Source organism: Podarcis cretensis (genome assembly GCF_951804945.1).
Source record: "Podarcis cretensis genome assembly, chromosome: 16".
NCBI classification, from domain to species: domain Eukaryota; kingdom Metazoa; phylum Chordata; class Lepidosauria; order Squamata; family Lacertidae; genus Podarcis; species Podarcis cretensis.
The window spans coordinates 20,602,998-20,629,887 of NC_137186.1; the positions used below are offsets into that span (position 1 = coordinate 20,602,998).

Consider the following 26,890-nt stretch of genomic DNA (forward strand, 5'->3'; position numbering starts at 1 on the left):
CTCTGGGCTCCATGACGTCAGGGATGGGTGGGAGGGGGACTCAGCCTTTTTTTGCACCCAACTTGTCCCCAGGTGCCTTTTTTGGGGGAGAAAGGTACAATGGTACCTCGGGTTACAGACGCTTCAGGTTATAGACTCTACTAACCGAGAAATAGTACCTCGGGTTAAGAACTTTGCTTCAGGATGAGAACAGAAATCACGTGGCTGCAGTGGGAGGCCCCATTAGCTAAAGTGGTACCTCAGGTTAAGAACAGCTTCAGGTTAAGAACAGACCTCCAGAATAAATTAAGTTCTTAACCCGAGGTACCACTGTACAGTGGTACCTCGGGTTACATATGCTTCAGGTTACACACGCTTCGGGTTACATATGCTTCAGGTTACAGACTCTTCTAACCCAGAAATAATACTTCGGGTTAAGAGCTTTGCTTCAGGATGAGAACAGAAATTTTGCTCCTGTGGCGCAGCAGCAGCAGGAGGCCCCATTAGCTAAAGTGGTGCTTCAGGTTAAGAACAGTTTCAGGTTAAGAACAGACCTCCGGAACTAATTAAGTACCACTGTACTAACTTTCTGCTCAGGCTCCAGAGTCTGCCACATTCTGAGGCAGTTGAATAGCTCCAACTCTCGGAAATGCTTCGCCTGTGCTTTCAGTTGCTGCACTACAATGCTTTTCATGGCTAAGGCCTCTTCGCTGTGCTCTGCACCAAGAAACGACGGGCGAGCAGTTTGTCTCGAGCTGCATGGAGTGTCATGATGCCCTATATTTCCGTCCCCCCTTCCCCCACTCTCTGCTCGCACGTTACTCCTGTAGAGATATGTCCTAGGAAATTGGACCGCTCTAATGAATGACTCATTAACCGACATTGACATTGTACCTTATCCTAATTTATTAATATCAATCTCAACCCTTCCATCTCGTCTGCTGCTGACTCAAAGGTGCTTTAAAGGGACAGAAGCTGTTTCTTTATACTGCGCTCGGAGAGCAGAGAAGGCTTCCCAGAACTTTCCACTGACTTCCAGGAGCGCAGTGCCTTCCAGGTGACAGCCTGCCACTTCCCTGAGGCCTAGAAATGTGGTCGTTGAAAAGAACCTGACAGTTCTAACAGAGCTTGGCTGCAGGGCCCGTGCCTGGAGGTGGAAGGTCCCCCATTCAATGTACACAAAAGAACCTTCCTGCTGAATCAGACCATGGGCCCCTCTAGCCCGGACATCCTGTTCCCACAGTGGCTGAACAGCTTCTTATGGCAAGGCTGCAAGGAGGACATGAGTACAACAACACTCTTCACACTTGTAATTCCCAGCAAATTTGGGGGCATCTTCTTCTTCTTTGGCGATCCCTTGTAGCCGAGTAAGATTGCCTTCCACAAACATGGTTTTAACAGTGAGTGCATAAGTGACCGTGGAGGCCAATTCTGGATCCACACGTCCTTCCACAGTGGGGACATAGATTTCGGGTTAGGAGTTGATCATGGTGAGGGTTTGCCAAGCGTGCCTTCCTCTTAGCACGTTTCTCCCTTTCGTCCTGAGTTCGAGTGTCTTCAAAGCCTTTGGTAAAGGCTGTTCTCCAATTGGAGCGCTCGCAAGCCAGTGTTTCCCAGTTGTTGGTGTTTATACTACATTTTTAAAGATTTGCCTTGAGAGAGTCTTCTAACCTCTTTTGTTGACCACCAGCATTATGCTTTCCATTTTTAAGTTCGGAATAGAGCAGTTGTTTTGAAAGATGATAATCAGGCATATGCCCAACATGACCAGTCCAACAAAGTTGATGTTGAAGAATCATTGCTTTGACACTGCTGATCTTTGCTTCTTCCAGTTCACTGGCATTAGTTCGCCTGTGTATATACTACCTCTGACAGTGGAGGCAGAACATGGTTGATGATAGCCTTATTCTCCAACAGTAAAAGAATAATAACATAAGAACAGGCTTGCAGGATCAGGCCAATGGCCTATCGGGTCCAGCATCCTGTTCTCATGGAAGCCAATGAGATGCCCATGGAAAATTTGCAAGCAGGACCCGAGCACAAAATCTTTCTTCCCTCCTGTGGCTTCCAGCAAGTGGTATTCAGGATTACTGCCTCTGACCGACCATTGAGGCAGAGTATAGCAATCATGGCTAGTTTGGGACTAGCTGGGTGTTTTTAACCTCTCCCTTATTAACTGGCTTCAATTAAGTATGTTTACTGTGATTCTGTTGTTTGATCTCATATGTTGCCCCGAGAGAGAGCTCTTGCCCTTAAAGGCAGGCTATAAAATACTTTAAATAAAAATAAAACAAAAGCTTCCTTTTTAAAGGGAAGGCAGGGATGTTAAAGCCAACCCCCCCCCCCCATCGAGAAATTCCCGTTTGGCTCTTGAATTTTCCCCAGCCACAAAATAACTGCAGCTTGAACACCAATAAAACCAGCACCTTTCTGCAGCGGGAAGTTTAGCAGGCATCTGTGTAACTTTTGCATTTCTTGTGTAGAGAAAACCCGATCTTCTGGAAAGGTCCTTGGAAGTGCAGAAGGGCCATTAATGCAGAGGAATTTTATTTTATTTTATTTGTTTTAAAAGAAAGAAAGGGTGAGAGGAAGGGGGCGGGTTGCTCAGGCTTCTCTTTGGCTAATTAAATAAACCTCGCCTGTGATGATGGACAGGTGAGACGAAGAGATGGACAGCCGGCTGGGAGATAAATGAAGAGGGAGCCTGTATTGACTCTGCATCACGACCAGAGCCTCTGCGGTTCCGTGTCGCAGATAAAAGGTCACCCGTGTCGCCACGCCGTCACTTCTTCAGAACGGGCGTCTGACGGATGTGCTTTCCACGCCTGCCCTGGTGACGGATGTCTGGGGGCTCAGAGAGAGGATGGCTGTCAGCTGATTTCCCTCTGCCTCTTTCACTTATGGTCTCATCCAGCTTCTGCTGCTGCCCCCCCTCTAGGGGTGTGTATAGATATCTGCAGCCAAAAAAGGCTCTGTCCTGTCCTCGGTCTGTTGGCGTGTGTCTGTGTGTGTTTTTATTCTTCTCTGCTGCCATTATCTGTACTCAGTCAATCACTTCGATCCGAGAGGCTGTTGCTACTGAAGCCTGCAGCATGATGAATTGCTGACAGAGCGGGTAACATTTGGGTTGGCATTGCAAGTAGGGTAACCTTTCAGGTTGCATCGCCATGGGGGCACCAGGTGCCTTGTAAGCATTGTTATCGATGGTGAATATTAATCACAGGGGAGCCATATTGCAATCAGCACGCCGGGCCATTAATCAGCTGCTGGCTCGTGAATGCAGTTGCCAGAGTCCCAGCAATGGGGGTGGGAAGAGGAATTATCCATTATCGCTCCAGACGAAGGAGGTGGGGGTGAGGAAGGAGATGGATGGGCTTCCATTTGTCATTTTTGTGTGATGGCTAATGCCTCTTCATTAGGATGTATAGGACCGCCCTCCTAAAGCATTGTAGAATGGAGAATGGGCTGAAGGCTAATCCTGACCTGTAGGGCATTGGCACTCCACCCGTCTTCCATTTTTAATATATTAACTAGCTCTGACTTTGCAGTCTAGATTGGGACCACCACCTTGCACAGGCACCCACAAGATTCCAAAATGCTTTTTCTCTACCCAACAATAAAGCTCAGTGCTTGAATACACTGAAGCATTCCAGACGCACCATCTTCCTGCTTTTACAACAATCTTGTGAGGTAGGCTGGGCTGGGAGAGTGGCTTGCTTTGAGGCAGCAGGGAGGAACTTGTGGTCCTCCATATGTTATTGGGACTACAACTCCCATCAGCCCTGATCACCAGGCTCTCCTGACTGGGTCTGATGGGAGCTGGAGTTCAGCAGTTTCAGAATGGCCACCTAGTGAACTCATGGCACCGATGTGTTTTGAACCTGGAGCTTAGTGCAATCTCTCAGCTACTGGGCTGCATCGGTGCTCTTGCAACGCAACTGTGGCACATTGTCAAAGAATCAGGGTCCAAGGGATCTGTGTAGGCCAGCAAAAGGAAGCAGAGCCTCTATGTCCAAAGTCAACCCAATGCTTTCCCTCTAAGAGGGTTCGGCAACTTTCAGCAGCCTGGGTCCCTTCAGAGCCACAGATTTGGCTCCAGGTTTTAGAGGAGAGAGGGAGAGCCAGATCTTTGGTTCTTCTGGCTAGTATTTTCAGACAGGGGGTCCCTCCCTGGACGACCTGGAGATGCACCTGGGACCTCCTGCATTTGAAACAGAGGCTCTTTCATTGAGCTGCAGCCCTTCCCCACTCAAAGCAGTTGGCCATTTAAAACAGCGGCTTATAGTCTAATGCAGGGGTGCCCAAACTTCTTCCAAAGAGGGCCAGATTTGATGAAGTGAACGTGTGTGGATTGAAGTTGCTGAGCTTTTTTTTTTTTTACAATTTTACCCCAGGACATATACTGTCACGGGGGCCAGATTAAATCATTGACTGACGGGCCCCCAAAATGGACTTTGGACATGCCTGGTCTAATGAGACATGATGGAAAAGGAAGTGGAATGGGAGGGAGGGAGAAGGAAAACAGGCTGGTACCAAGGCTTCATTTTGTTTCTAATGGCCAGACAGAACGGCTGTGAGTGGAGGTAGTTCTTGGACCAGGCAACTAGCGTGAGCCACGCTGGTGAATGGTGCCTTGAAACATCTCCTTCTCCACCCAGGCTGATCTATGCCATATTAACACCACACACTGAAAGAGCGCCATACCATTTTAGACAGTTTTCCCTTCCCCCAAAGGATTCTGGGAGCTGTAGTTTGGTGAGGGTGCTGAGAGGGTGCTGTTAGGAAACAGTCCCCTGCCCACCTGGAGATGCTGGGATTGAACCCGGCCTTCCTGCCTGCCAGGCAGATGCTTCTACTCACCTGAGCTGCGACTCCTCTGCACCTTTCACTCGCGTTTGGATGCAGTGCGCCCGTCGCGATGAGCAGCAGCCCTTCGTGACATTTTCTGCTTTTCTGTGGCTTAAAATTCCTGGTTGCCGTAGTAACTTTTGCTTTTTCTTGTGGGGGAGGAAAGCTAGAACACACTTGAGGAGCAGTTGCCGTCTCGGAGAAAGCAAAAACGAGGGTTGCTTTCTCACCTCGGAAGACCTAGTGGCGGTCAGCCGAGGGATCTGGGTAAGCCTGCGCGAGGGCCCCAGCGAAACGCAGGGCGAGGGACTTGCGGTCCTGGGTGGTGTGTTTTTTGAGGGATGCCTACCTTGACGTGGTCCCGTTGGGTGCTCCGATACTGCTATGGGTCTCTCTTTGAAGCATTGTTAGGGCCGTTGCAGATGACTAGGTAGTATGGGGCATGTTATATTCAAAAGAGTCCCTTGGGGAGAACTGGTGAAGCTTGGGAGGAGGCCTGGCAGAAGATCAGCACCACGGACAGCTCACTGGGTGTTCTGGACAGAGCACGCAAGGCAGGATGTTGCTCTAGCTAGGACCTGTGGCTCACTGAGGTCTTGAATCAAGGGTGGGGAAGCTCAGGCCAGGGGCCACATGCGGCCCACCAAGCTCCTCTATCTGGCCCTCCGGATTCTCCTGGGGCCACACATCTTCTCACCAGGCAGCATCCCTTCACTGGCCCTCCTTTAGGAACATAGGAAGCTGCCTTATGTTGATTCAGACCCACTAGTCCATCTAGCTCAAAATGCCGTGAGCTCAGCTGGTACAACATGAGACTCTTAATCTCAGAGTTCTGAGCTCGAGCCCCACAGAAGATTCTTGCATTGCAGGGGGTTGGACTAGATGCCCTTCGTGGTCCCTTCCAACATTACAATTCTATGATTCTATGAAAGGGAGGGTTTCAGGCAGGGAGTCTCTCCCAGCCCTACCTGGAGATTGCCAGGGATTGAACCAGAGACCTTCTAGCTGCTAGGCAGATGCTCTACCACTGAGCTACGACCCTTCTGTGATCTTTTGCTCCCTCCTTGAGTGCTTTTGCCTGGCTGGTATGTGTCCTTGAGCTGTGATAACGCCTGTTGCTTACCTGGCTGGAGGGTTGTGTGTGTGGCTGGAACGTAGCCTGCTGTAGAAAGGGGAGATTTGTATCCATTGCCTGCCATTGGCATGCAGCCTTTGGAAAGTTGCCTTTTATTGAATGTGGTCCTTGAGCTAAAAAAGGATCACCACCGCTGGAGTAGAGGAAATAAAAAGCACGAGGGAAGAAACAAAAGGATGGGGAGGTAACAAATCTGAGGGCTTTTAAATGTCTGCAAATGATGAGGTGAAGAAGGGGCTCATCACGGAGAAGTCACAGCCACAAACTGATAGATCTGCCCATGAGAGCCAGTGTGGTGTAGTGGTTAGTGTGTTGGACTAGGACCTGGGAGAGCAGAGTTCAAATCCCCATTTGGGCCATGGAGCTCACCTTGGGCCACTCAGGGCATCTCAGCTTAACCTCTACCTCACAGGGTTGTTGTGGGGATTAAATGAGGACAGGTGTGTATGCTATGGGTAGGCAAACTAAGGCCCAGGGGCTGGATCCGGCCCAATCTCCAGGAATCAGCGTGTTTTCACATGAGTAGAATGTGTCCTTTTATTTAAAATGCATCTTTGGGTTATTTGTGGGACATAGGAATTCGTTCATCCCCCCGAAAATATAGTCTGGCCCCCCACAAGGTCTGAGGGACAGTGGACCGCCTCCCTGCTGAAAAAGTTTGCTGACCCCTATGCCACCTTGAGCTCCTTGGTGGAAAAGGTGGGATAGAAATGCAATAAATATACATATAAAATGAAAAACGGTGCTGGAAAAAATAGTAGCTTGAGGGGTTCATTCTGCAATGAAGTTTAATTGGCAAGAGAAGGATTTTGCCCAGGAAGACAGGAAGCATCATAGCCATGTGCAGGAATGTAGCTGTGACCAAGTTCTGCAAGGCAGTTTGAAAATTTTGTGCTGGGTGCTTGGGAAAAAATATATAGAGCTGACACTTGTGTGCTGTGGGGTTTGATCCAGGTGATTCCTTTTTTGTTTAAAGAGAGAAATGTGTTTTTTGTGGAACGTTGGGAGCAGATTCCTGGATACTTACCACTATCATGACAGCGACCGGATGAAATTAACTAGACCAGAACCCGCTTGATGTGGTTTAGTCAATTGCAACTTTCCACTGGTTTGTATAGAGCCATAGCCCAGTTCAGACCTTCAGAGATCTTGGTGGTGGTGGGATAAAGCATGTCTTGGAAAGGTGCATGTGGATTCCAGTAGCCGTAGTGTGATACTTAGTAGGGGCAGGGCAGGCAGCCAGCCCCGTGCGGATGTTGGGGGCGTGGGCCCGCAAACCCCACCTTATGTCGGGAGTGGCTTTCCAGTAGCCATAGTGTGATACTTAGTAGGGGCAGGGCAGGCTGAGGGAACAAGCTTCTTTATGCTGTTTTCCTGAGTCCTCGCTGTAGGTGTCTCTCCTGAGCGCTATTCAGGTGTTTGCCTTAAACAGAAGATCAGGGCTGTGCATTCCCACAGGCTGCAGCCTCATAGCTTCCTGAGTCTGGCAAAAGATCTGGGTTCCCAATAGTGGGGACGTTTCTAAGCCGAATGCACTAAAAGTTTGTATTCAAGCACCCCATTCAGCATGGGAAGGTTGGGGGTTATGCCCCCCCATGCCTCATACATGCTTTATTCCCCTCCCCCAGTTCATTGAAGGCCTGAATAGGTCACTGGTTTTGTATGAATCAAAGAGAGAATAATAGTTTGTCATGTAAAATGTTGGCTATGATGCACCCACATTACGGTAATCTAAAGTGCACCGGTCACAGAATCATAGAATGGCAGAGTTGGAAGGTCCCCAAGGGTCATCTAGTACAACACCCTGCAATGTAGGAATCACAGTTAATAATAATAATAATAATAATAATAATAATAATAATAATAATAATAATTTTATTATTTATACCCCGCCCATCTGACTGAGTTTCCCCAACTACTCTGGGTGGCTCCCAATCGAGTGTTAAAAAAATACAGCATTAAATATTAAAAACTTCCCTAAACAGGGCTGCCTTCTGATGTCTTTTAAAAATAGGATAGCTGCTTATTTCCTTGACATCTGGGCGCTACTACCGAGAAGGCCCTCTGCCTGGTTCCCTGTAACCTCACTTCTCACAGTGCAGGAACCGCCAGAAGGCCCTCAGAGCCGGACCTCAGTGTCTGGACTGAATGATGGGGTGGAGACGTTCCTTCAGGTATACTGGGCCAAGGCTGTTTAGGGCTTTAAAGGTCAGCACCAACACTTTGAATTGTGTTTGGAAACGTACTGGGAGCCAATGGAGATCTCTCAGGACCGGTGTTATATGGTCCCGGCGGCCACTTCCAGTCACCAGTCTAACTGCCGCATTCTGGATTAATTGTAGTTTCTGGGTCACCTTAAAAGGTAGCCCCACATAGAGCGCATTGCAGTAGTCCAAGCGGGAGGTAACTAGAGCATGCACCACTCTGGCGAGACAGTCTAGCAGGCAGATAGGGTCTCAGCCTGCGTACCAGATGGAGCTGGTAAACAGCTACCCTGGACACAGAAATGACCTGCGCCTCCATGGACAGCTGTGAGTCCAAAATGACACCCAGGCTGCGTACCTGGTCCTTCAGGGGCACAGTTGCCCCATTCAGGACCAGGGAGTCCCCCACCCCTGCTCACCCCCATCCCCTGAAAACAGTACTTCTGTCTTGTCAGGATTCAACCTCAATCTGTTAGCCGCCATCCCAGAATCCCTGACAGATGGCCATCCAACCTCCAATGAAGGAGAGGCCACCATCTTCCCAGGTGGTCTTTTCCACTGTCCAACAGCCCTTACCATATGAAAGTTCTTCCTAATATTCAGTTGGAATCTTCTTTCTTGTCATTTGAGTCCATTGGTTTGAGCTCTGCCCCCTGGAGCAGGAGAAAACCTGCTTGCTCCATCTTCCATGTGACAGCCCTTCGCAGATATTTGAAGATGGCTCTCATATCAACTCCCAGGGCTTCTTCACACTTTGGACCTGTGCTTTCCAGGCTTTCAATCTTCACGTCCAAGTATTCTTTTTTGTTGTTGCTCCAGAGCTTTCCCTGCAAAAAAAAAAAAACCCCAAACCCCAATCTTTAAAGCTGAAGTGAAACAAATGGCAATTCACAGATCGCTGTTTGCTCCAATTCAGTGGTAAAGATGGTTTGCACAGGGATAGCAAAAACAAGAGTGCTCGGAATCAGAGCTTTAATGCTGGAAAGCACAGAGGAAAAGTAAGTGTGGGCAAGTTCTCAGCCTTGTCTTCTCCAGGCTGAACATACCCAACTCATTCAAGCCTTCAGCAGAGGGTTTGTTCCACCACCTTCGCACCAAGCTATGCACATTTTCTTTGAGCCGAGATAGACATGTATTCTACGTGCTTGTTTTGGCGTTTCCAAGGGCACAGCACACACAAAAATGTTATGAAAACCCACCAAGGAGGTTTGACAGCCGACGGTGGCAGGATGCAAAAATCTGAACACACCGATTCCAGGTCTGTGACGGCTCAACAATGCCAAAAACTGAGTCTCTGAAAAGCATCCTGTATGCTTTTGTGTGAGCAGGTATTAGCTGAGAATGGGCTCCCCAAACTCTACTTCGATATTTTTAGGCATGACGCACTGGGAGAAGCATCAAGTTATTTTTACGAGGGTGCTCATCAATCATGTAATGACACAGCCATCAAAATAAAAGAGCAGATAAATGAATGCAGGCAATGGCAAGGACATGCCTGGAGCCTGGGCTGTGGGGTTTAATGACCCCACATTGGGCTCCGATATGAAGAGCCTTTCTTGGTTGGACGTTGGGCTACCCTTCTCTCAGTCGCTCCACACCTCTGCTTAGCAACCATCAATCATAATTAATTAGCAATGTGGTAATTAATCTTGCCGAAGAAGGTGTTCTCCCTGGATAATCATCTCCTACTGACCAAGAACTGCAAGAGTTTGTCCCTGTTAGGGATTGGCCCTCCAATTATTGCATCACATTCGGCTGCTATTTTGCAGGGTGGGGAAGTCTACTCACCTCAGTCGGACTGATTGGGGTTGGAAGGCTCTGTGCAAAATGGGAAATGGTTGCCTTCAACACGTCCCTAAACTGCTTGATGTCTTGGCTGGAGAGTGAGGAGAGGCTGTGGCGCGATGGGTCAGTGTGTCTGGTGGTTAACCAGAAGGTTGGTGGTTCAAGCCCACCCAGGGATGGCTGTGGGCAGAATTCCTGCATCACAGAGGCTTGGACTAGATGACCCTTGCTCCTCTTACGACTCGACAATTCTAGGGCCACCCTCCCCCCTTCCAATACGGTGTAGTTCAGAAGCGGTCCTAGGTATTGCAATGTTGAATCATAGAGCTGGAGGGAGGTTTGCAGGCCAGCAGTGGGAAACTTCTGCCCCATGGGCCTTATTAGACTCTCCAGGCTCCCCCATTTGGCCCATGCAGCCATGTTGGATGAGCAACATTCACCTGTTCTATACCTTACATCATATTAATCATGTCCACTGTGGGACAGGCAAAGGCACGGCTTCCCTGCCAAAAGCAGGGGCTTCCAGGATCCACCAAGCAGCTGATCATCAGCACTTGCAAAGAAATGATGGGGTTTAGCAAGTGTCACTGATCAGCTGATTTGGCAAGGCTGATCAACTGATTGTCGGCACCTGCAAGGCGATGGGAATACAGGATGTCTGTTGACTGGAGAGGAACATAGCATAACATATTTCTGCCTTGCTTGCCGCCTTCTGAGCTGCGTCTCTGCAGAAGCAGCCTAGAGCAGCCTTTGCCAAGCTGGTGCTCCCCATGGCGGGAGTGGCAGTCCAAAACATCTGGAGGGGGCACCCACAAGACTGCCAAGACTGGTTGGGGGTGTCAGTGGGGCAACACATTTCTCTTTTTCATTTGAGTTGCCAGCCAACTCCTCAGAGATTAGGATGCTAGTTTGTCGGCTGTCCGATCACCCAGGTGGGCAGAGAGCGCTGAGGACATTCCAGCATCCAAACAGGCTGATTCAGATTCCTTTGGGATCAGAAGCAGTCCTCCTTTTGCAAGGAGGCAGTTCTCCTTGATGCTTAACTCTGTCAGCTGCCCAAATTCACTTCCAAGTCTTTCTGCAGCTTCTTTCTCCAGACGCCCATTAATTTTCCTTTGGAGAACTCACTTGTCTGATCTGCTAATGCTTTCTACTCCCAATCAGTCCAGCCCCTCAAACTCCACCAGTTCTCTCCCTCTCTCTCTCTGTCTCTGCACCAGACCCCTTTCAGCCTCTCTTGAAACATCCTGCTGCATTAGCAGCCGAGACAAAGAGCCCTGCACAGGCACCACTTCTCCTTTCATTCCCCCTTCCCGTTGACTGATTTTCTTTTTATTAACCAGCTTTGGAGGGAACAATCCCAAAGACACCCCCCCCCGCCTTGTCACACTTTTTAAAAACTAAAAAACCCCTCCTTTTAATCAACCCTTCTTCCTTTTTTGTCCTGCAGCTCATTGCCTGTCCTTCCCTCTCCCTTCTCAAGAGCTTGAAATAAATTGATTTCCTTGAAAAGGATGCGGAGATAACAGGGCTATCAATTAATAATCCCGAGTGGCATAATAATAATAATAGTAAAGAGTCGGGGTCGCTATGGACTTCTTTTTTAGAATGCAAATATCACCTTTTTATTCACGAGTTCTTAAGAGGCTTTGGATCAAAAGTGCTGGGAGTTGAGAGCCTGGGTTCACTGGGGGGGGGGGGGAGAGAGAGATGGAGTCTATTATTTTGTCCAAAAGTACTTTTGGGTAATGAAGTGCTTCTTAGGATTCCTTCCTGAATGGATTCAGGAAATGGTGGTGTGGGGGGTGCATGAAAAAGAAGGAGGCAGGAGTGGGATTAAAGGCATTCATGGAGCCTAGTTATGCCGGCTACTGGGCCAGCTTCACTCTGCTCACCAACTCCAGCTACCCTCTTACCTGAGCAAATCTCCCCCCTTTACACCTCAATTACCCTGACCCCTCACAGCTTCCCCCCAAGCCTTTCCCTTCTCCCCCAAGCCCCACCACCTTTTAAATGGGTGGGGAGGTGCTTCACAGAACGGCTTGCTAAACTGCTATAGGGGGAAGTGCAAAAAACAAATGTATGCATTGCGAAAAGGACGTACCAAAATGCATTGTTAGTTTGCAACAATGTGCGTATTTGTCAAAATTACATACAGAAATGTGTATATCGGAATAAATCCTATGCCTACTGTCAGGGATGCCTCTAGGTCCCAGCTCACAGAGGACCAACGCTAGGCTGTAGTAATGTACAAAAGTCTTTATTGAAGTTCAGTTTCCATTTCAAAGCCACAGCGCGCAGCCCTACGTCTTAAACCCTAGATCGGCGAAGTCCCGTCTGAGTCTCCTCCCCTATGACACCAGTTTAAGATCCTAGCCCTGCTCCACCTTTTACGCTGCTCTCTCCTCCTCTGGGTCCTCCTGCCCGCTGGGGCATTGCCCTTTCTGGACTCTTCCGACGCTGAGTCGCTTAGCTCCTCCCCCTCCCTCCGGCGGGCTTTAGGACCCGGTTCCCAATCCTCATTCTCTGCTGTCCCGCGCTCCTGTACATTTGAACTTGCCTCTCGCGCCAGCCCAGTGACCTTTCTCCTAACCGTTACACTACTTCGGTCACTGCTTCCCTCTTCCGGGACACTGGCCGGATCTGACCTCTCCTCCGTTGTCCGACTTTCTGATGGAGGCGTGGTCAGCCCTGCCTTATCTTCTCTCCCTGGTGGGGAATGCACTGGCCCCGATCCTTGGGACTCTTCCCCCCCACTCTGCTCTGGTGGGGAAGCTGGTCCTGATTTCCAGCTACTGCTCTGGGAGTCCCTGCTGCCCCCTTGCTCCTGGGGCGTTCCCCTTGGGAACCCCCTACCCCTGGCCACTGGCGCCCCCTTCTGTGAATCTTCCGATTCGCTGGAGAGGCTCATGGAATCCCTCAGTCCACTGTCCTCTTCTCCTACGCTCCCCTCGGATTCTTCCCCTTCGCTCTCCATCTCCTCTCTTCCCTGTGCCTCTGCTCCTGAGCCCCTGACACCTACGTTCATGAAACGAATATGCATGACTGCATTATATATCAGGAAACAGCTTGCAAAAATGTGTGCCGTAGTCAAAACTGCACACAAAAAAAGTTAAATTTGCATGAAACTGCTAATTAATCTTGGTGAGTTTTTTTGTATTTTTTAAATTGCAAATTAGAGAATTGGAGAATTTTAAATTGCAACCTGGAGAATTTGGGCCTGGGGAAAAAATGAGACACTGAAGGAAAAAGGTTTCCTGGGATGCTCCCTCTGGGTGCATTGACAGTTTAAATAAGTTCTCAATGTTTTTAAATGTGTAGCATAGATTTCCTCTTGTTAAATCACCACTGCTTTTCAAGTGTGTGCATGACAATGATTCCCCCCCTTTCCCCTTTGTACAGGTGGTAGCCTTTCCAAGCAAGACTGGACAATCCAGTGGCCGGCAACGACTGAGACGGGCAAGGAGAACAACCCCGTGTGCCAATCGGAATCCATGCAGTGGATTCGAACCCACCTCTCTCCGAGCCCCAAAGCTCAGTCCAAATGCATCCAGCACTACTGCCACTCGACCTTGCCGCATGGACCGGTGTATGCCCATGTGGACAGGCTGACCGTGGAAGGCTTCCCAGGGCTGTGCCCGCCACTGGAGTCTGGCCACCGTTCTTTGCCCCCTTCCCCACGGCAGCGGCATGCTGCGCATACCCCACCACGCACCCCTAACATCGTCACCACCATGACGCCACCAGGTACACCGCCGGTCAGGAGGAGGAACAAGGTGAAGCCCCCGGGAACGCCACCCCCATCCTCCCGGAAACTCATCCACCTTTTCCCAGGCTTCACCACCTTGCACCGCAGCAAGTCCCATGAATTCCAGCTGGGCAATCGAGTGGATGAGGCTCACACACCCAAGTAAGTGGACTGAGGTGGGAATATGTGCATGGACAACACGGGTGGAGAAGGGGGAGGTGGACTTGTCCCCCAGGGAGTGTGCGGGGGTACTAGGTTGATGATCAGAAGGTCGGTGGTTTGAATCCATGTGACGGGGTGAGCTCCCAATGCTCTGTTCCAGCTCCTGCTCACCTAGCAGTTCAAAAGCATGCCAGTGTAAGTAGATAAATAGGTACCACTGCAGCGGGAGGGTAAACGGCATCTTCGTGCGCTCTGGTTTCTGTCACTGTGTCCTGTTTTGCCAGAAGTGGTTTAGTCCTGCTGGCCACATGACCCAGAAAGCTGTCTGTGTACAAATGCTGGCTCCCTCAGCCTGAAAGCGAAATGAGTGCCGCAGCCCCAGCCTATGACTGGACTTAACCATCCAGGGGTCTTTTACTTCTTCTTTTTATAATCCCTGTATCCGCAATGGACCTACTGATGACAACAATACATTGATGTAGCACTTTCCAGCATTAGAATACTGCTACTTCTACCAGCACCACCACCACCGTCGCAATTTATATATACTGGGTATATGTTTCTTTCTTTTGTAAATGAGAGCTTTAGTTTCTGGGAACATCAGCCTGGGGGAGAGTAGGCCTGCTGGTCATGTACCCACTTCTACGTGATGAGGTGGGGGAGACAGGGTACTTGGTATTGCACAGTTCTATTTGTAGGTGTTTCTGTTGGTTCAAGTGCTCTTATAGGCTGGCTGTGTACTTAGGAACAATCCAAAGAAGGTGCAAAGTTTGGACAGAGGAGTATACAAAGGTGAAAACCCCACCGAGACCAGGAGAGGTAGCCGGTCAGAGCTGCATGCCGGGAGCTTCTCTGTGGCTGCTGCCACCTGCGCCCCTTGGATGGGATGTAAAGATAACGAACCCTTTTGCCTTCCATTTCGTGAATCGGTTTCTTTCAAACGAGCAGGAGGCAGGCCATTTAGCCACCAGAGCTTGGCAGTGCCACATACTCTGGGACGCTGATGGGGTTGCCAGCTCATTAGGTCCGAATGTGGCCTCCCCAGAGGAGAAGGGCTCTCTGTTCCTTCTAATGAATTGTTCCACATCAACAGGGGTGGCGTTGTGGGTTGGGGGGAGCACCTCCCAGCTACTCTGTCCCTTCTCTCAGCCATTACAGATATTTTCCATCTCTTGCTCTTGCTGCACTTTAAAAAGTTGTCAAGCAATGTAGTCTCTCTCTCTCTCTCTCTCTCTCTCTCTCTCTCTCTCTCTCTGATGAATTTTCTTTTGTGTCTTTGTTGGCGAAAACATTTGTTATTTTTGCAGGGACAGGGGTGAGGAACTGCCATCCCAGCACTTCAGGCCTCTCTGCCTAGACCTCGGTGCTCTCTCCAGGCAGCACCCTCTCCTCAACCACACCCTGCCACTCCTGCCTCACAAGGGCCCTTGTGGGTGACCACATAGTAGTCTGCATGTTGTAGGCATGGCCTGCTGCAGACAACGAGTCCCATAGCTGGTGAAGCTTGGAAATCAGGACCATGGACAGGAAATCAGGACCATGGACAGCTCCCTGTCCATTCAGGCCACATACAAGCGCACACAGGCTACCATGTTGCTCCAGCTAGGTTCTGTGTCTCTGAGGTCTTAAGTCACGGGTGGGGAGGCTCAGGGGTGGGGGCCAAATGCGGTCCCCCAAGCCTCCCCATCTGGCCCTCATGACTCTCCCCAGGCACACTGCCTCTGTAGCTCTGCTTCACACACGGCTCAAGTGTTTTAGCCTGGCTGGAAATAAACTTGCCACTTGTCTGGATGGAGGATAGAGAAGGGTGTGCAAGTCTCTGTAGAGAAGCTAGCCTACTGTACAAAGGTGACATTCCTATCTGTTGCTCTTCCCACTTCTGCCTCTGCCTCTGCCCACAGCTCACACGTGCCCCCCCAAAGGAAATGCAACGCTTGGGCTGAGAAAAGTTATCTATCCCTGATACAGGAGGTGTAAACTGCCTCTTGAGGAGGAGATGTCCCACTGACTACCACTTTCTGCAAGGCACCAGAGGAGGGTTTTTGCCTTCTTGGTGTGTTTCTCAGAAGTTTCTGGTCAGCTCTTGTGGGATTCCGGACTCGGGACTGGGTGGACCTTTGGTCTGATGCAGCAGTGCTTCCCCCTAGGTTCTTATGCTTGATTGAGCTAGATAGTTCATTAAGTTCCAAATCTGGATTAGCTATTAAGTATACTTGGCGATGCTGGTGCTGGCTCGCCAGAGCAGCTTTGTCACACTTGCCATGTGACCTGGAAGTGTCTGCGGACAGTGCTGGCTCCCGGTCTCTTAAGTGAGATGAGCACATAACCCTAGAGTCGGACACGACTGGCCCATACGGGCAGGGGTACCTTTACCTTTATACTTGGTGGTAGGATGCGGGTGACGCTGTGGTCTAAACCACAGAGCCTAGGGCTTGCTGATCAGAAGGTCGGCGATTCGTATCCCCGCAACGGGGTGAGCTCCCATTGCTCGGTCCCTGCTCCTGCCAACCTAGCAGTTCGAAAGCACACCAAAGTGCAAGTAGATAAATAGGTACCGCTCCAGCGGGAAGGTAAACGGCATTTCCGTGCGCTGCTCTGGTTCGCCAGAAGTGGCTTAGTCATGCTGGACACATGACCCGGAAGCTGTACGCCGGCTCACTCGACCAATAAAGTGAGATGAGCGCCGCAACCCCAGAGTTGTCCGCAACTGGACCTAATGGTCAGGGGTCCCTTTATCTATACTTGGTGGTGCAGGGCCCAGTGAACCAGGGATTTCTTTCTTCACTGTGAGGGCCACATTTCCTTCTGGGGAACCTTCCAAGAGCCACATGCCAGTGGGGGCAGCAGAGGCAAAAGCAGGTGGGCCAATGAACTTACATTCAGTCTTTGTACAGTAGGCTAGATTCTAAACACACACACACACACACACACACACACACAACACAACACACACACACATTATCTCTAGGTTCTCTCTCTCTTTCTCTCTCTCTCTCCACTTTCCAGGCGAGAAAAAAAGCACAGCCAGGGTGCAAAGACACGGCACACAGTAAGCCTTAACTCCTAACTTTGTGCTTGCTCTACTGCCCATCTTTAGGGAAGGGGTTATCATGAGTCTGGTTCACAGAGATCTGATCTTATAACCTAAACTCCTGGCTGCTAGATTAGAAACTTCCTGTTCTTGGAAGGATCTCTGCTGATGCTTGCTATGTAAAAGGGTCTGGCCTTTGGCTCTAAATGAGACATGAACATGGGGTGCTGGGGGAGAAATGAACAGAGACAAGTTCTCTGAGATGGGAGTTCAGTTCATTATGTATGTTACTAACAAAGATAAGGCACCCCATCTCCCCCTTTGGTTTGACTCAACAGTTTCAGCCATTTCAGAATGCAAACTATTTTTGCCCCCATCTCCATCCATCATTATTCAACCCATTTCCCCACCTCGTGCTTTGTGTCACTACGATGATTTTGTATCACCTTGAGCTTTTGCAAAAATCGTTCAACGAAAACCTTTTTTTAAAAAACAAAAACAAAAAACAAAGACATATTCTATTCAGGCACAAACACCCAAGGAGGATGCGAAGCAGGGTGTGGCCTGGGCGAAATTCCAGGGGCCAGGTAGCGATGCCTGGGGTCCACTTTGAGGTGCCCCAGCCCTGCCTTACAGTTCTGATGAAGACTCTCCTTCTGCTCTCTTCCTGAATCCGGTCTGAAGTCTTTCTCCCATCTCTTGTGGCTCATTCTGGATGTCTGAAGCATCGCCACCATTTAATTATCTCTCTCTCTCTCTCTCTGTGCTGGTGTGGGAGTCTGAGGCCTCCTTTCCCCTCTGTAATTAAATGTTTCAGGTGAGCTCGAGTGAGGCTGTGGGCGCGACAACCAGGATGGGAGGTAATCAAGCATTTCCAGTTGTTAATTGCGCAAGGGGACCCTGGAGCCCCCTCCGCAGGCTCTGTTCCAGCCGGCTAGACCCCCCCCTCCACTTCTCCCTTTCGGCGGGACTCTGGCACTCGAGGTCAGGCTACCTTAATTTACAATTAGCAAGATGCAGCCCCTCCGCAAGCCCCGGTTCCAAGAGGAGAATCCCCCGTAGGCAGCGGAGTTTATTAAGCTAAATTAATCGAGGGGAGAGAAAACAAATATCAAAGTGTGTTCTGGTACCCCGGCATCCAACCAAGGGCTCATTGCTTCTAGGCAGGGAGGAGAGATGTCTGGAAAGGACCCAGAAGCTCCTCGGTGGAAGAGTGGAGGTTAATTTACTCTAATGGGGCTTAATGATTTTCAGGAGGCAGCCACCGAATCTTGCCTTCTAATCCCATTAGTGTTTTCGGGATCATAATTAGCGCATTAAAGGGAGGGCGTCTCCCCCCCCCACGTCTATCCTGCAGAATCGCACAGATGCTCCTGCTGCAGTTTGGTTTTGAGTACAGGGAAGGATGGGCTTTGCTGTGAGGGATGAGGGATGCAAGAAGAGCTCTGCTAGATCAGGATAATGGCCCATCTGGTGCAATGTCCCGTTCTCACAGTGGCCAACCAAGATGCCTGTGGGAACCCACAAACAGGACCTGAGCATGAGAGCGCACACCCCTCCTGTGGCTTTCAGCTACCAGGATTCAGTTGAGCAGAGCATAGCCATCATGCCTAGCAGCCATTGATAGTCCTGTGTATAAGATGATGTTTTTTTTTGCTAAAAAAATAGTCAGAAATTGGGGGTTGTCTTAACCATGGATGGTGAATGCACAGGGCTTCGGGTTTGGGCTTGGGCTCTGGCGTGGGTGGCCTGGGCTCGGGTTTGGGCACAGGTGGGTTGGTGGCGGATGGTGGAAGGACGGGGGACGGGGACGATCGCCAAAAGAAAGCTCAACAACCTTTTTGTGCTATCGCTCTGAAAAGGCTGTCCAGATGTTTACGTCTTGAAATATGGCAGCTCTAACTTTGGGGGACCTCTGCAAAAAAAAAGCTCGGTTTCTCTGACCATCGCTTATGTTTAAATATACAGTACTAAATATCCCGATGCTTTGAATATTTAAGAAAATATCAAAGTTGTTCTGTTTGTTGTTTAAAATATTGATTTATTAATTTTGGGTTCAAAATCCCACAGCACTGAGACCCTGGACTGGTTTTGTGTTTCTGAGGCTGGTCCCGCAGGCGATTCCCATTCTGATTCAGAGTCCTCATTCCCATCCCCAGAAGAAAGGGGACCAGACTTACGTGGGCCTGCCCTTGAAGGTTGTCCAGAGACCTCAACTTGTCCCAATAGCGCCAGCCTCCTAACCACTCTCAGCCCCCTTAACAGTATACAGCTCCCAGAATCCTTTGAGGGAAGCCACAACTGTGTTCATAAAGTGGCAAATACTGCTTACAGTGCTGGCCCATGCACGAGGCAAGTGAGGCAACTGCTTCAGGGGGCAGGATCTACAAAGGGCAGCAGATCTGGCCTCCAAGTAAGGCAGGGGTCAGCAAACTTTTTCAGTAGGGGGCCGGACTATATTTTGAAAAAAATAAAATAAACTAATTCCTATGCCCCACAAATAACCCAGAGTTGCATTTTAAATAAAAGGGCACATTCTACTCATGTAAAAACATGCTGATTCCTAGACCGTCCACTGGCTGGATTTAGAAGGTGATTGGCCCCCTGGGCCTTAGTTTGCCTACCCATGAAGTAAGGCATCACTTGTTGCTGCCACAGTGGCAGTGACGCCCGTGGACTGATCTGCTGCCTCCTCAGGAGATATGCCACTCCCCATGCTGCCCCACAGGACTCATGATGGGACCCTGCACTTATGACTTTGCCACTATGCAGCTGTGTAGAGGTCTTTTGTACACCATAGCCAGCAACTTGTTATTTTGCTCGGTAAATGCCAATTGCAGACGTTGATTGATAGGGATCAGCAGAATGCAGCAGGGGCTTCTGTGCGCTCCCTGTATGGTTTTATTGTTCCCTTCCTCTGATTTCTCAATCAACGGAGATGGTTATTTTATTACAAATTTATTGGGAATTGAAGGCCTTTTGGTTTAATGTCTAAATGACCCAGCGCTGGTTCTCTGGAGCACCAGAATATTCTAATTAGCCTTTGCGTTTCTGGCTTGATGGTGATTGGCAATCACGAAATGCTTAAAAAAGACCCAAGGAAGTCATAAGGTGCTTTTCATATATTACCGGTGCTTTCTCTCAGCCTCATCTGTTTTCCAGGCCATCGCTCTGTTGATGATTACGGATGGGGGGTATTTCTGAAAGCCCAAGGAACCTTTCCAGCACTAATGTTCCAGACCTTGGCATTATGGTCAACAGCCGTAATTTGGGCAACGCAATTCATTATTGTAAGCAGTAACCCACTGGCTTCATTTTGTAGAAGACGGCCCTTAAGTCTGGAGCAGTTAGAACAGGGGTCAGCAAACTTTTTCATCAGGGGGCCGGTTCACTGTCCCTCAGACTTTGTGGGGGGCCGGACTATATTTTGAAAAAATAATAATATATGAACAAATTCCTATGCCCCACAAATAACCCAGAGATGCATTTTAAATAAAAGCACACATTCTACTCATGTAAAAACATGCTGATTCCCGGACTGTCTGCGGGCTGGATTTAGAAGGCGACTGGGCTGGATCAAGTCCCCGGGCCTTAGTTTGCCTACCCATGAGCTAGAAGCTACACATCAGGCCACTTCAGAAATTAATTGAAAAGTCTGGTTAGTCCAAATAAGTTGGGGTTAAAGTGTAGTTTATGAATCTGGCTTGTGTGTGTCTGTCTAAGAGTTCCCAAAGTCTGGACAGAACTTGGGATGGTAGTTCATTTAAAACCAGGAGTGGATACTTCTGATCCCTTCCTGTGGTTCATGAATGACGCAGTCTAAGAAGGGCAAATGTCAGGGACTGGACTGAGGAGGAATGATGAAGACTCCCCCGCTTCTCCTGCACTTTCCAGAGAAGAGGGAGACAGTATAGATTTAGAACAGTGGTTTGCAGAAGGTCATAGTTCAGAGGCTGCAGAGGGCAGAAGTGGGAAATATTGGGAGGGGAGCAGGAAGAAGAGGAAGAGGCACCAGGGGAGAGACAGCTGACGGACTCAGTGTCTTTAGAAAGCATCCCAGACCCCCCCTTCTCCCAGAACGTGGCGGGCATGGAAAGCAGGAGAACAGAGAGCTCAGAGGCAGAAAGCACAGATCTGCCAACATAGGGATGGCGTATAATAGGAGAGATGGAGGGGGTGGGGCTTTACTCGGAGCAACGCCATTACTGCAAGAGAGGCACTTTTCAAAGTCTCTCTCTCTGAATATTGAATAAAAGACATGGTAAGAACTCTTCTTGCCAAGTTACAGGGAACCAGACAGAGGGCCTTCTCGGTGGTGGCACCCACCCTGTGGAACGTCCTCCCACCAGATGTCAAAGAGAACAGCAACTACCAGACTTTTAGAAGACATCTGAAGGCAGCCCTGTTTAGGGAAGCTTTTAATGTTTGATGCATTACGGTATTTTAATATTTTGTTGAAAACAGCCCAGAGTGGCTGGGGTAGCCCGGCCAGATGGGCGGAGTATAAATAATAAATATTTTTATCATTATTATTATTATCATCTAATTCTTGGCTCCCCACCGTGGGAGGAATCGGATTCCCTGAACCCTGACAGAGACAGAGGGTGGTGATGGTAGACCTAAGATCTCTCCCCCTCTCCTGCAGCCACCATTAAAATTGCAGTCCTCAAAAAGGCAGGGCTGCAGCCGCTTGCAAATGTGCTGGTGAATCGAGGGCAGCCATTCCCAGCTCTGCTGAGGTGTATGTTTGGGAGGGGCAAAGGGCACCCAGCTTCAGCGGGAGTAACTGATGAGAAGGGATGCGTGGCACTGTCTGTTTCAGGTTTTCTTGCTTTTATTCATTTTGCCCCAGTCTTAAATGCATTTGCCATAATTTCAAAACTGTTTGAAGATTTTAATTTTTTTCAAAAAAGAGTTATCTCCAACTTGGATGGCTTTAAAAGAGGATTGGACAAAATCACAGAGGAAGCTAAGTCTGCTGTTGGCTACTAGCTATGATGGGACGCGGGTGGCACTGTGGGTTAAACCACAGAGCCTAGGACTTGCTGATCAGAAGGTTGGAGGTTCGAATCCCGCAATGGGGTGAGCTCCCATTGCTCAGTCCCTGCTCCTGCCAACCTAGCAGTTCAAAAGCACATCAAAGTGCAAGTAGATAAAGAGGTACTGCTCCAGCGGGAAGGTAGACACCGTTTCCGTGTGCTGCTCTGGTTCGCCAGAAGCGGTTTAGTCATGCTGGCCACATGACCTGGAAGCTGTACGCCGGCTCCCTCGGCCAATAAAGTGAGATGAGCACCGCCACCCCAGAGTCGGTCACGACTGGACCTAATGGTCAGGGGTCCCTTTACCTTTTTACTAGCTATGATGGCTCTGCTCTGCTTCCACGGCTGGAGGCAGTCATGCTTCTGAAACACCAGTTGCGATAAACTACAGGAGGGGAGAGTTGCTCTTGAGCTCAGGTCCTTCTGCAGGTTTCCCGTAGGCCTTTGGTTGGCCATTATGAGAACACAATGCTCTTATTGCATTCTCAAAATTTGTTACCATTTTAGCATGCATTTCTCTTAATTTCGCACTTCTTTTGCAAGCAGCATTCTCCGTAGGTTACTTTCCCAAATATAATTATCATTTCATATTAGTTGCTTGTTACCCAGAGGTCCCCAAGTGACTCACAACATAACTAAACCATTAGCACAGATACATTATACCGTAAAAACCCCCAACTCTTTAAAAATACAAATATTTGCATATTTTGTGTGCCTACATTTCTGGGGACTTGGAGAACTGCATTGTAAAAATCAGAGAAGTGGGGATGTCGAAGGATGGTTGTATTTCAGTGTACATATTGTTTCTGGGAAAGATAATTCAGTGGGTTCTCATGAAAATGCAAGCAGAACCCTATTTCTCCCCCATCTTTACCAACTGAAGAGGAAAAAAGTGGATTTTTGCACAAGCCCTGCCCGGTCTCCCTCCCTCCACTGCTGCCCACTTAGTCGATATGACGGTGCCGTTGCTGCAATTACCCACACTCTCTGGCCTCTGGCGCACTGCAGGTATGCAGTCCCAGTTAATTATCGCTGTGTGGCATCTCTGTTGAGAGGAGCAGAGGTGGTTTTTATTTTATTTCTTTTTCTGATAAAAAAACACAACCCACATGTTTGTGAAGAGGCACTTCTGTGGCCTCCCCCGGTGAGAAGTCTTACCTTCTCTCGCCACTTCTTCAACAGTGAACCCTGTGAGGTGGATCAAGCTGTGAGAAATGTGTCTAGCTCCAGGTGAAAGAGGGAGCACATTTGCTGGATGGGAATTTGAACCCAAGTCTTCCTCATCATAGTACAAGACACTTCAGGCAGAGGGTGGGAGACCCTTTCAGATGTCGCTGGACTATATCATCGCTGACCATTGGCCATGCTGACTGGGGTTTATGGAAGCCGGAGGCCAGGGGCATTCATAGGAACACAGTTTAGTCTCTCCTGCTTTGAACCAGCCTTCTGCACTGCCGCCTAAATGTTTATGATCATGCCGTGAAGATTCTGGCAATTCCCTGCAGCACAAATGGCTCATTTCAGATGCTGATCACTGATTCCTCTTTGGCACGCCTTTCTCATTTGCTTCTTGCATCTCGTCTGGCTTCCTCCAATTCTAACTTTAGTTTCCAGAAGTCACTGAGATTCTGGAGTTTGGAGCTATGTCCGCCTTGTGTGTTTGAGAGGAAGGAACAAGGAGAAAAGTTCTGCTTGGGTTTGTTAACACTCCCTTCAAAGAATCCCCATTTTTTAATATATATATATAATCTGTGGCATATTAAGAAGTTACACTTTGTGCAACAGAAAAGGGAATAATAGATCAGTGAGACTTCCACCTTGAAATTCAACCATCCTGGGGGGAGCCAGGACAAGCAAAGGGATCAATAATTAACTGGCAAGCCTTTGATATGAAGAGCTTCCTTTTTCTAAGGAAATTTCCCCGCTTTCGGTCTTGCCCCTCAGAATAACAAGAACTTATCTCTCCCCCAAGTTCTTTTTGCTCAAAGCGCAGGAAGGCAGTTTAAATCAGCTGCCCGGAGAGTTTCTGAGCTGCGGGGGAGAGTGCCTCTTCTGCCTGGGTCCTGCTTAAGGGTGAAAAAGGCAAATTCCGTGCTAGGGATCCCTAGGGAAAGAACTGAAAATAAAACTGCTGGTATCATAATGCTGTTATGTGCATCTGTGGCTATTGGACCGAGCCAGCAGGCTCTTCCTATGTTCCTATTATTTTATCCATTGAGAATGAGGCTATCAATGGCTACTAAATCAAAGACTCAAAGCAGATGGCTGCAGGGTGGCAGTGCTTGGGGGCTTCCCATCTGGCTGGCCACTGTGAGAACTGGGTGCTGGACTAGATGGGCCATTGGCGTGATCCTGCAGGCTCTTTGGGTGTCCTTATGTCACACAACATCTCCACCTGCAGAGCTAGGAGTGCCCCACATGCCATTGCTGCCTTAAGTCAGGAGTCAGCAAACTTTTTCAGCAGGGGGCCAGTCCACTGTCCCTCAGACCTTGTGGGGGGCCAGACTATATTTTTTTGGGGGGAATGAATGAATTCCTATGCCCCACAAATAACCCAGAGATGCATTTTAAATAAAAGGGCACATTCTACTTATGTAAAAACATGCTGATTCCTAGACCGTCTGCGGGCTGGATTTAGAAGGCGATTGGTCCAGAACCGGCCCCCAGGCCTTAGTTTGCCTACCCATGCCTTAAGTGCTGATTGCCAGCGTTCTTTTCACTTCGTTTCACAACTTTTATATACCACTTGGTTCATCTTCATCAAACTTTATTTCGGTCGCAGACCAGCATCAGATAAAAACATGCGAATAAAGCAAAGCACATGACAAAGAGGAAAGGGATAAAAGATACCGCTTGATTATTAGTTTGCTTCATACCCTCCAACATTCTTCAGGCAAAAATAGGGACATTTCTCACTCCCCCCAACTGACCCTCCTTGTCCCCCCCATTTTTAGTCATCTCCCTCCCCCGCAGAGCATTTCTTATTGAAAGAAGGGCAAGTGCCATCACCAGGACGCAGCATAAACACCCCCGCCCCCACCATCCTGAGGAAAACCTTAATCCCGATTTGGTTTGATTTTATTCTTTGGTAGATTTACAAAAAGAAATGGGGACATTCCAGGACCAAATCGGAATCTGGGATGGCTTTCGTAATTCCAGAATTGTCCCTCGAAAATTGGGATGCTTGGAGGGTATGCTGTTTTGAGGGTTTTCACAAAGAGTCTCCAACTCAAATCTCGTTCCCCTGTTGGGTGACCTAGAACGTTGCTGGCATGGTTGATGTCCTTCATAAAGAGGCCTGCTGGGTCTTTGATAGCCAGCGAGGGCAACCTCAGGCCCAGAGCCTCTGTGTGGCCCCGCGGGTCTCTTGATCGGGCCCCCGGAGCTCTGAAGACCCCTTTTGCGGAGGAGAAACGGCAATAGTACGAGCTGAGCTCTCCCTCCTGCCTCCCTCTTTCCCTCCCCCAGGAAAGCCTTTTTGTTGAATCCACTGAGCATCGGAAGGTAACACAGCACTGAATTAAACATAGTGGAAACCAGTCAACCTTGCCAGTAACTCTCCTCCCCCATCCATTAAATTGCATCTTTTTATTATTATTTTCCCCCCACCACAGCATAAAATTAATTTGGGAACAACATGCCTGAAGGGCAAACGGCTCTTTGCTTCGCTGCTTCAATCTTTTATTGAACAAAGAGGCTCGAGCGAGCGCCTGCCTCCTGCGTATTGTGGGAAGCCAAGAGGGTGTGAAAGAGGAATGGACCCAGGGCAGAGTGGGAGGAGAGACTCAGGTGCAATCCATAGCTTGGGTGGCTTGCTGGAAGCTGCATTTGGGGTATGGTTGCTAACTGACCCCTCAAAAGACTACCCTAACCTGGGAGGTTCCTGTGATTATTATTATTGGTGGTAGTACTGAGAACTGCTTTTAATATTGCGTTGTAATAGTCTGTTTCTAATTTTGCAACCCACTATATGGGACCTTAGGGAGGAGTGGGCAATTAATGATAATAATAAGAATGACAACAAATTATTATTATTATTTCAATTTATTCACATAGTCCAATATCATCTTCTTCTTCTTCTTCTTCTTCTTCTTCTTCTTCTTCTTCTTCTTCTTCTTCTTCTTTTTCTTTTTCTTTTTCTTCATCCAATCCAATAAAAACACAAAGAAATACAATAAATTAGATAGCATTCCATCAGGGGGGGATACATCACTTATCTTGCCATAGCAGAATGCCCCTCTGGCCCTGAGTCTTTAGTCTACAGTGAAAGGGAGAAGGGAATGGGATTTAAATGTGCATCATGAGGCAGGCAGTTCCCAAGATTGTTGGCACTACTATGGGAAAGGGCTTGGGCTTTAGCTCCTTCCACTGCACAGGATCATGTACTGCCCTGTGAGAAATGGAGAGAGGAAAAGAAGCAAAAGATCCATAAAGATTTGCTCCAGCTAGATTATCCTGCCCCCAACCAGGCTCTATATATCTGTTGTAAAGGTAAAGGACCCCTGGGCGGTTAAGTCCAGCCAAAGGTGACTATGGGGTTGTGGCGCTCATCTCGCTTTCAGGCCGAGGGAGCCGACATTTGTCCACAGACAGCTTTCCAGGTCATATGGCCAGCATGACTAAACTGCTTCTGGTGCATCAGAATACCATGACGGAAACCAGAGTGCACAGAAACACTGTTTACCTTCCCACCACAGCAGTACCTATTTATCTACTTGCGCTGGTGTGCTTTTGAACTGCTAGGTTGGCAGGAGCTGGAACAGAGCAATTGGGGCTCACCCCGTCATGGGGATTCGAACCCCCAACTTTCCGATCGTCAAGCCCAATAGGCTCAATGGTTTAGACCACAGCACCCCCATGCTCCCATATCTGTCTGTCTATCTAAAAATATATAAGGCACAGCCCCCATTGGAGAGTTTGTAGTGCCTTGTCACAATCCTGGATTTGCACAAGGTGGGT

General features: G+C 48.8%; 1 protein-coding gene across 2 annotated transcripts in view; it reads left to right on the forward strand.

Moving 5' to 3' along the window:
• KSR2 (kinase suppressor of ras 2) overlaps positions 1 to 26,890 on the forward strand; it is a gene marked incomplete at its 3' end in the record, with an annotated part of 188,118 nt that overhangs the window by 40,640 nt on the left and 120,588 nt on the right. Inside the window, exons 1-2 of one of the 2 annotated variants that reach the window (XM_079956587.1) lie at positions 9,979 to 10,074; positions 13,354 to 13,861. In XM_079956587.1, coding sequence (XP_079812713.1) covers positions 10,071 to 10,074; positions 13,354 to 13,861 — 512 coding nt within the window. In that variant the 5' untranslated portion in view covers positions 9,979 to 10,070. Of the gene's footprint in view, positions 1 to 9,978; positions 10,075 to 13,353; positions 13,862 to 26,890 lie in introns of those variants that run through there. The other variant, XM_079956588.1, reaches the window with a different exon arrangement.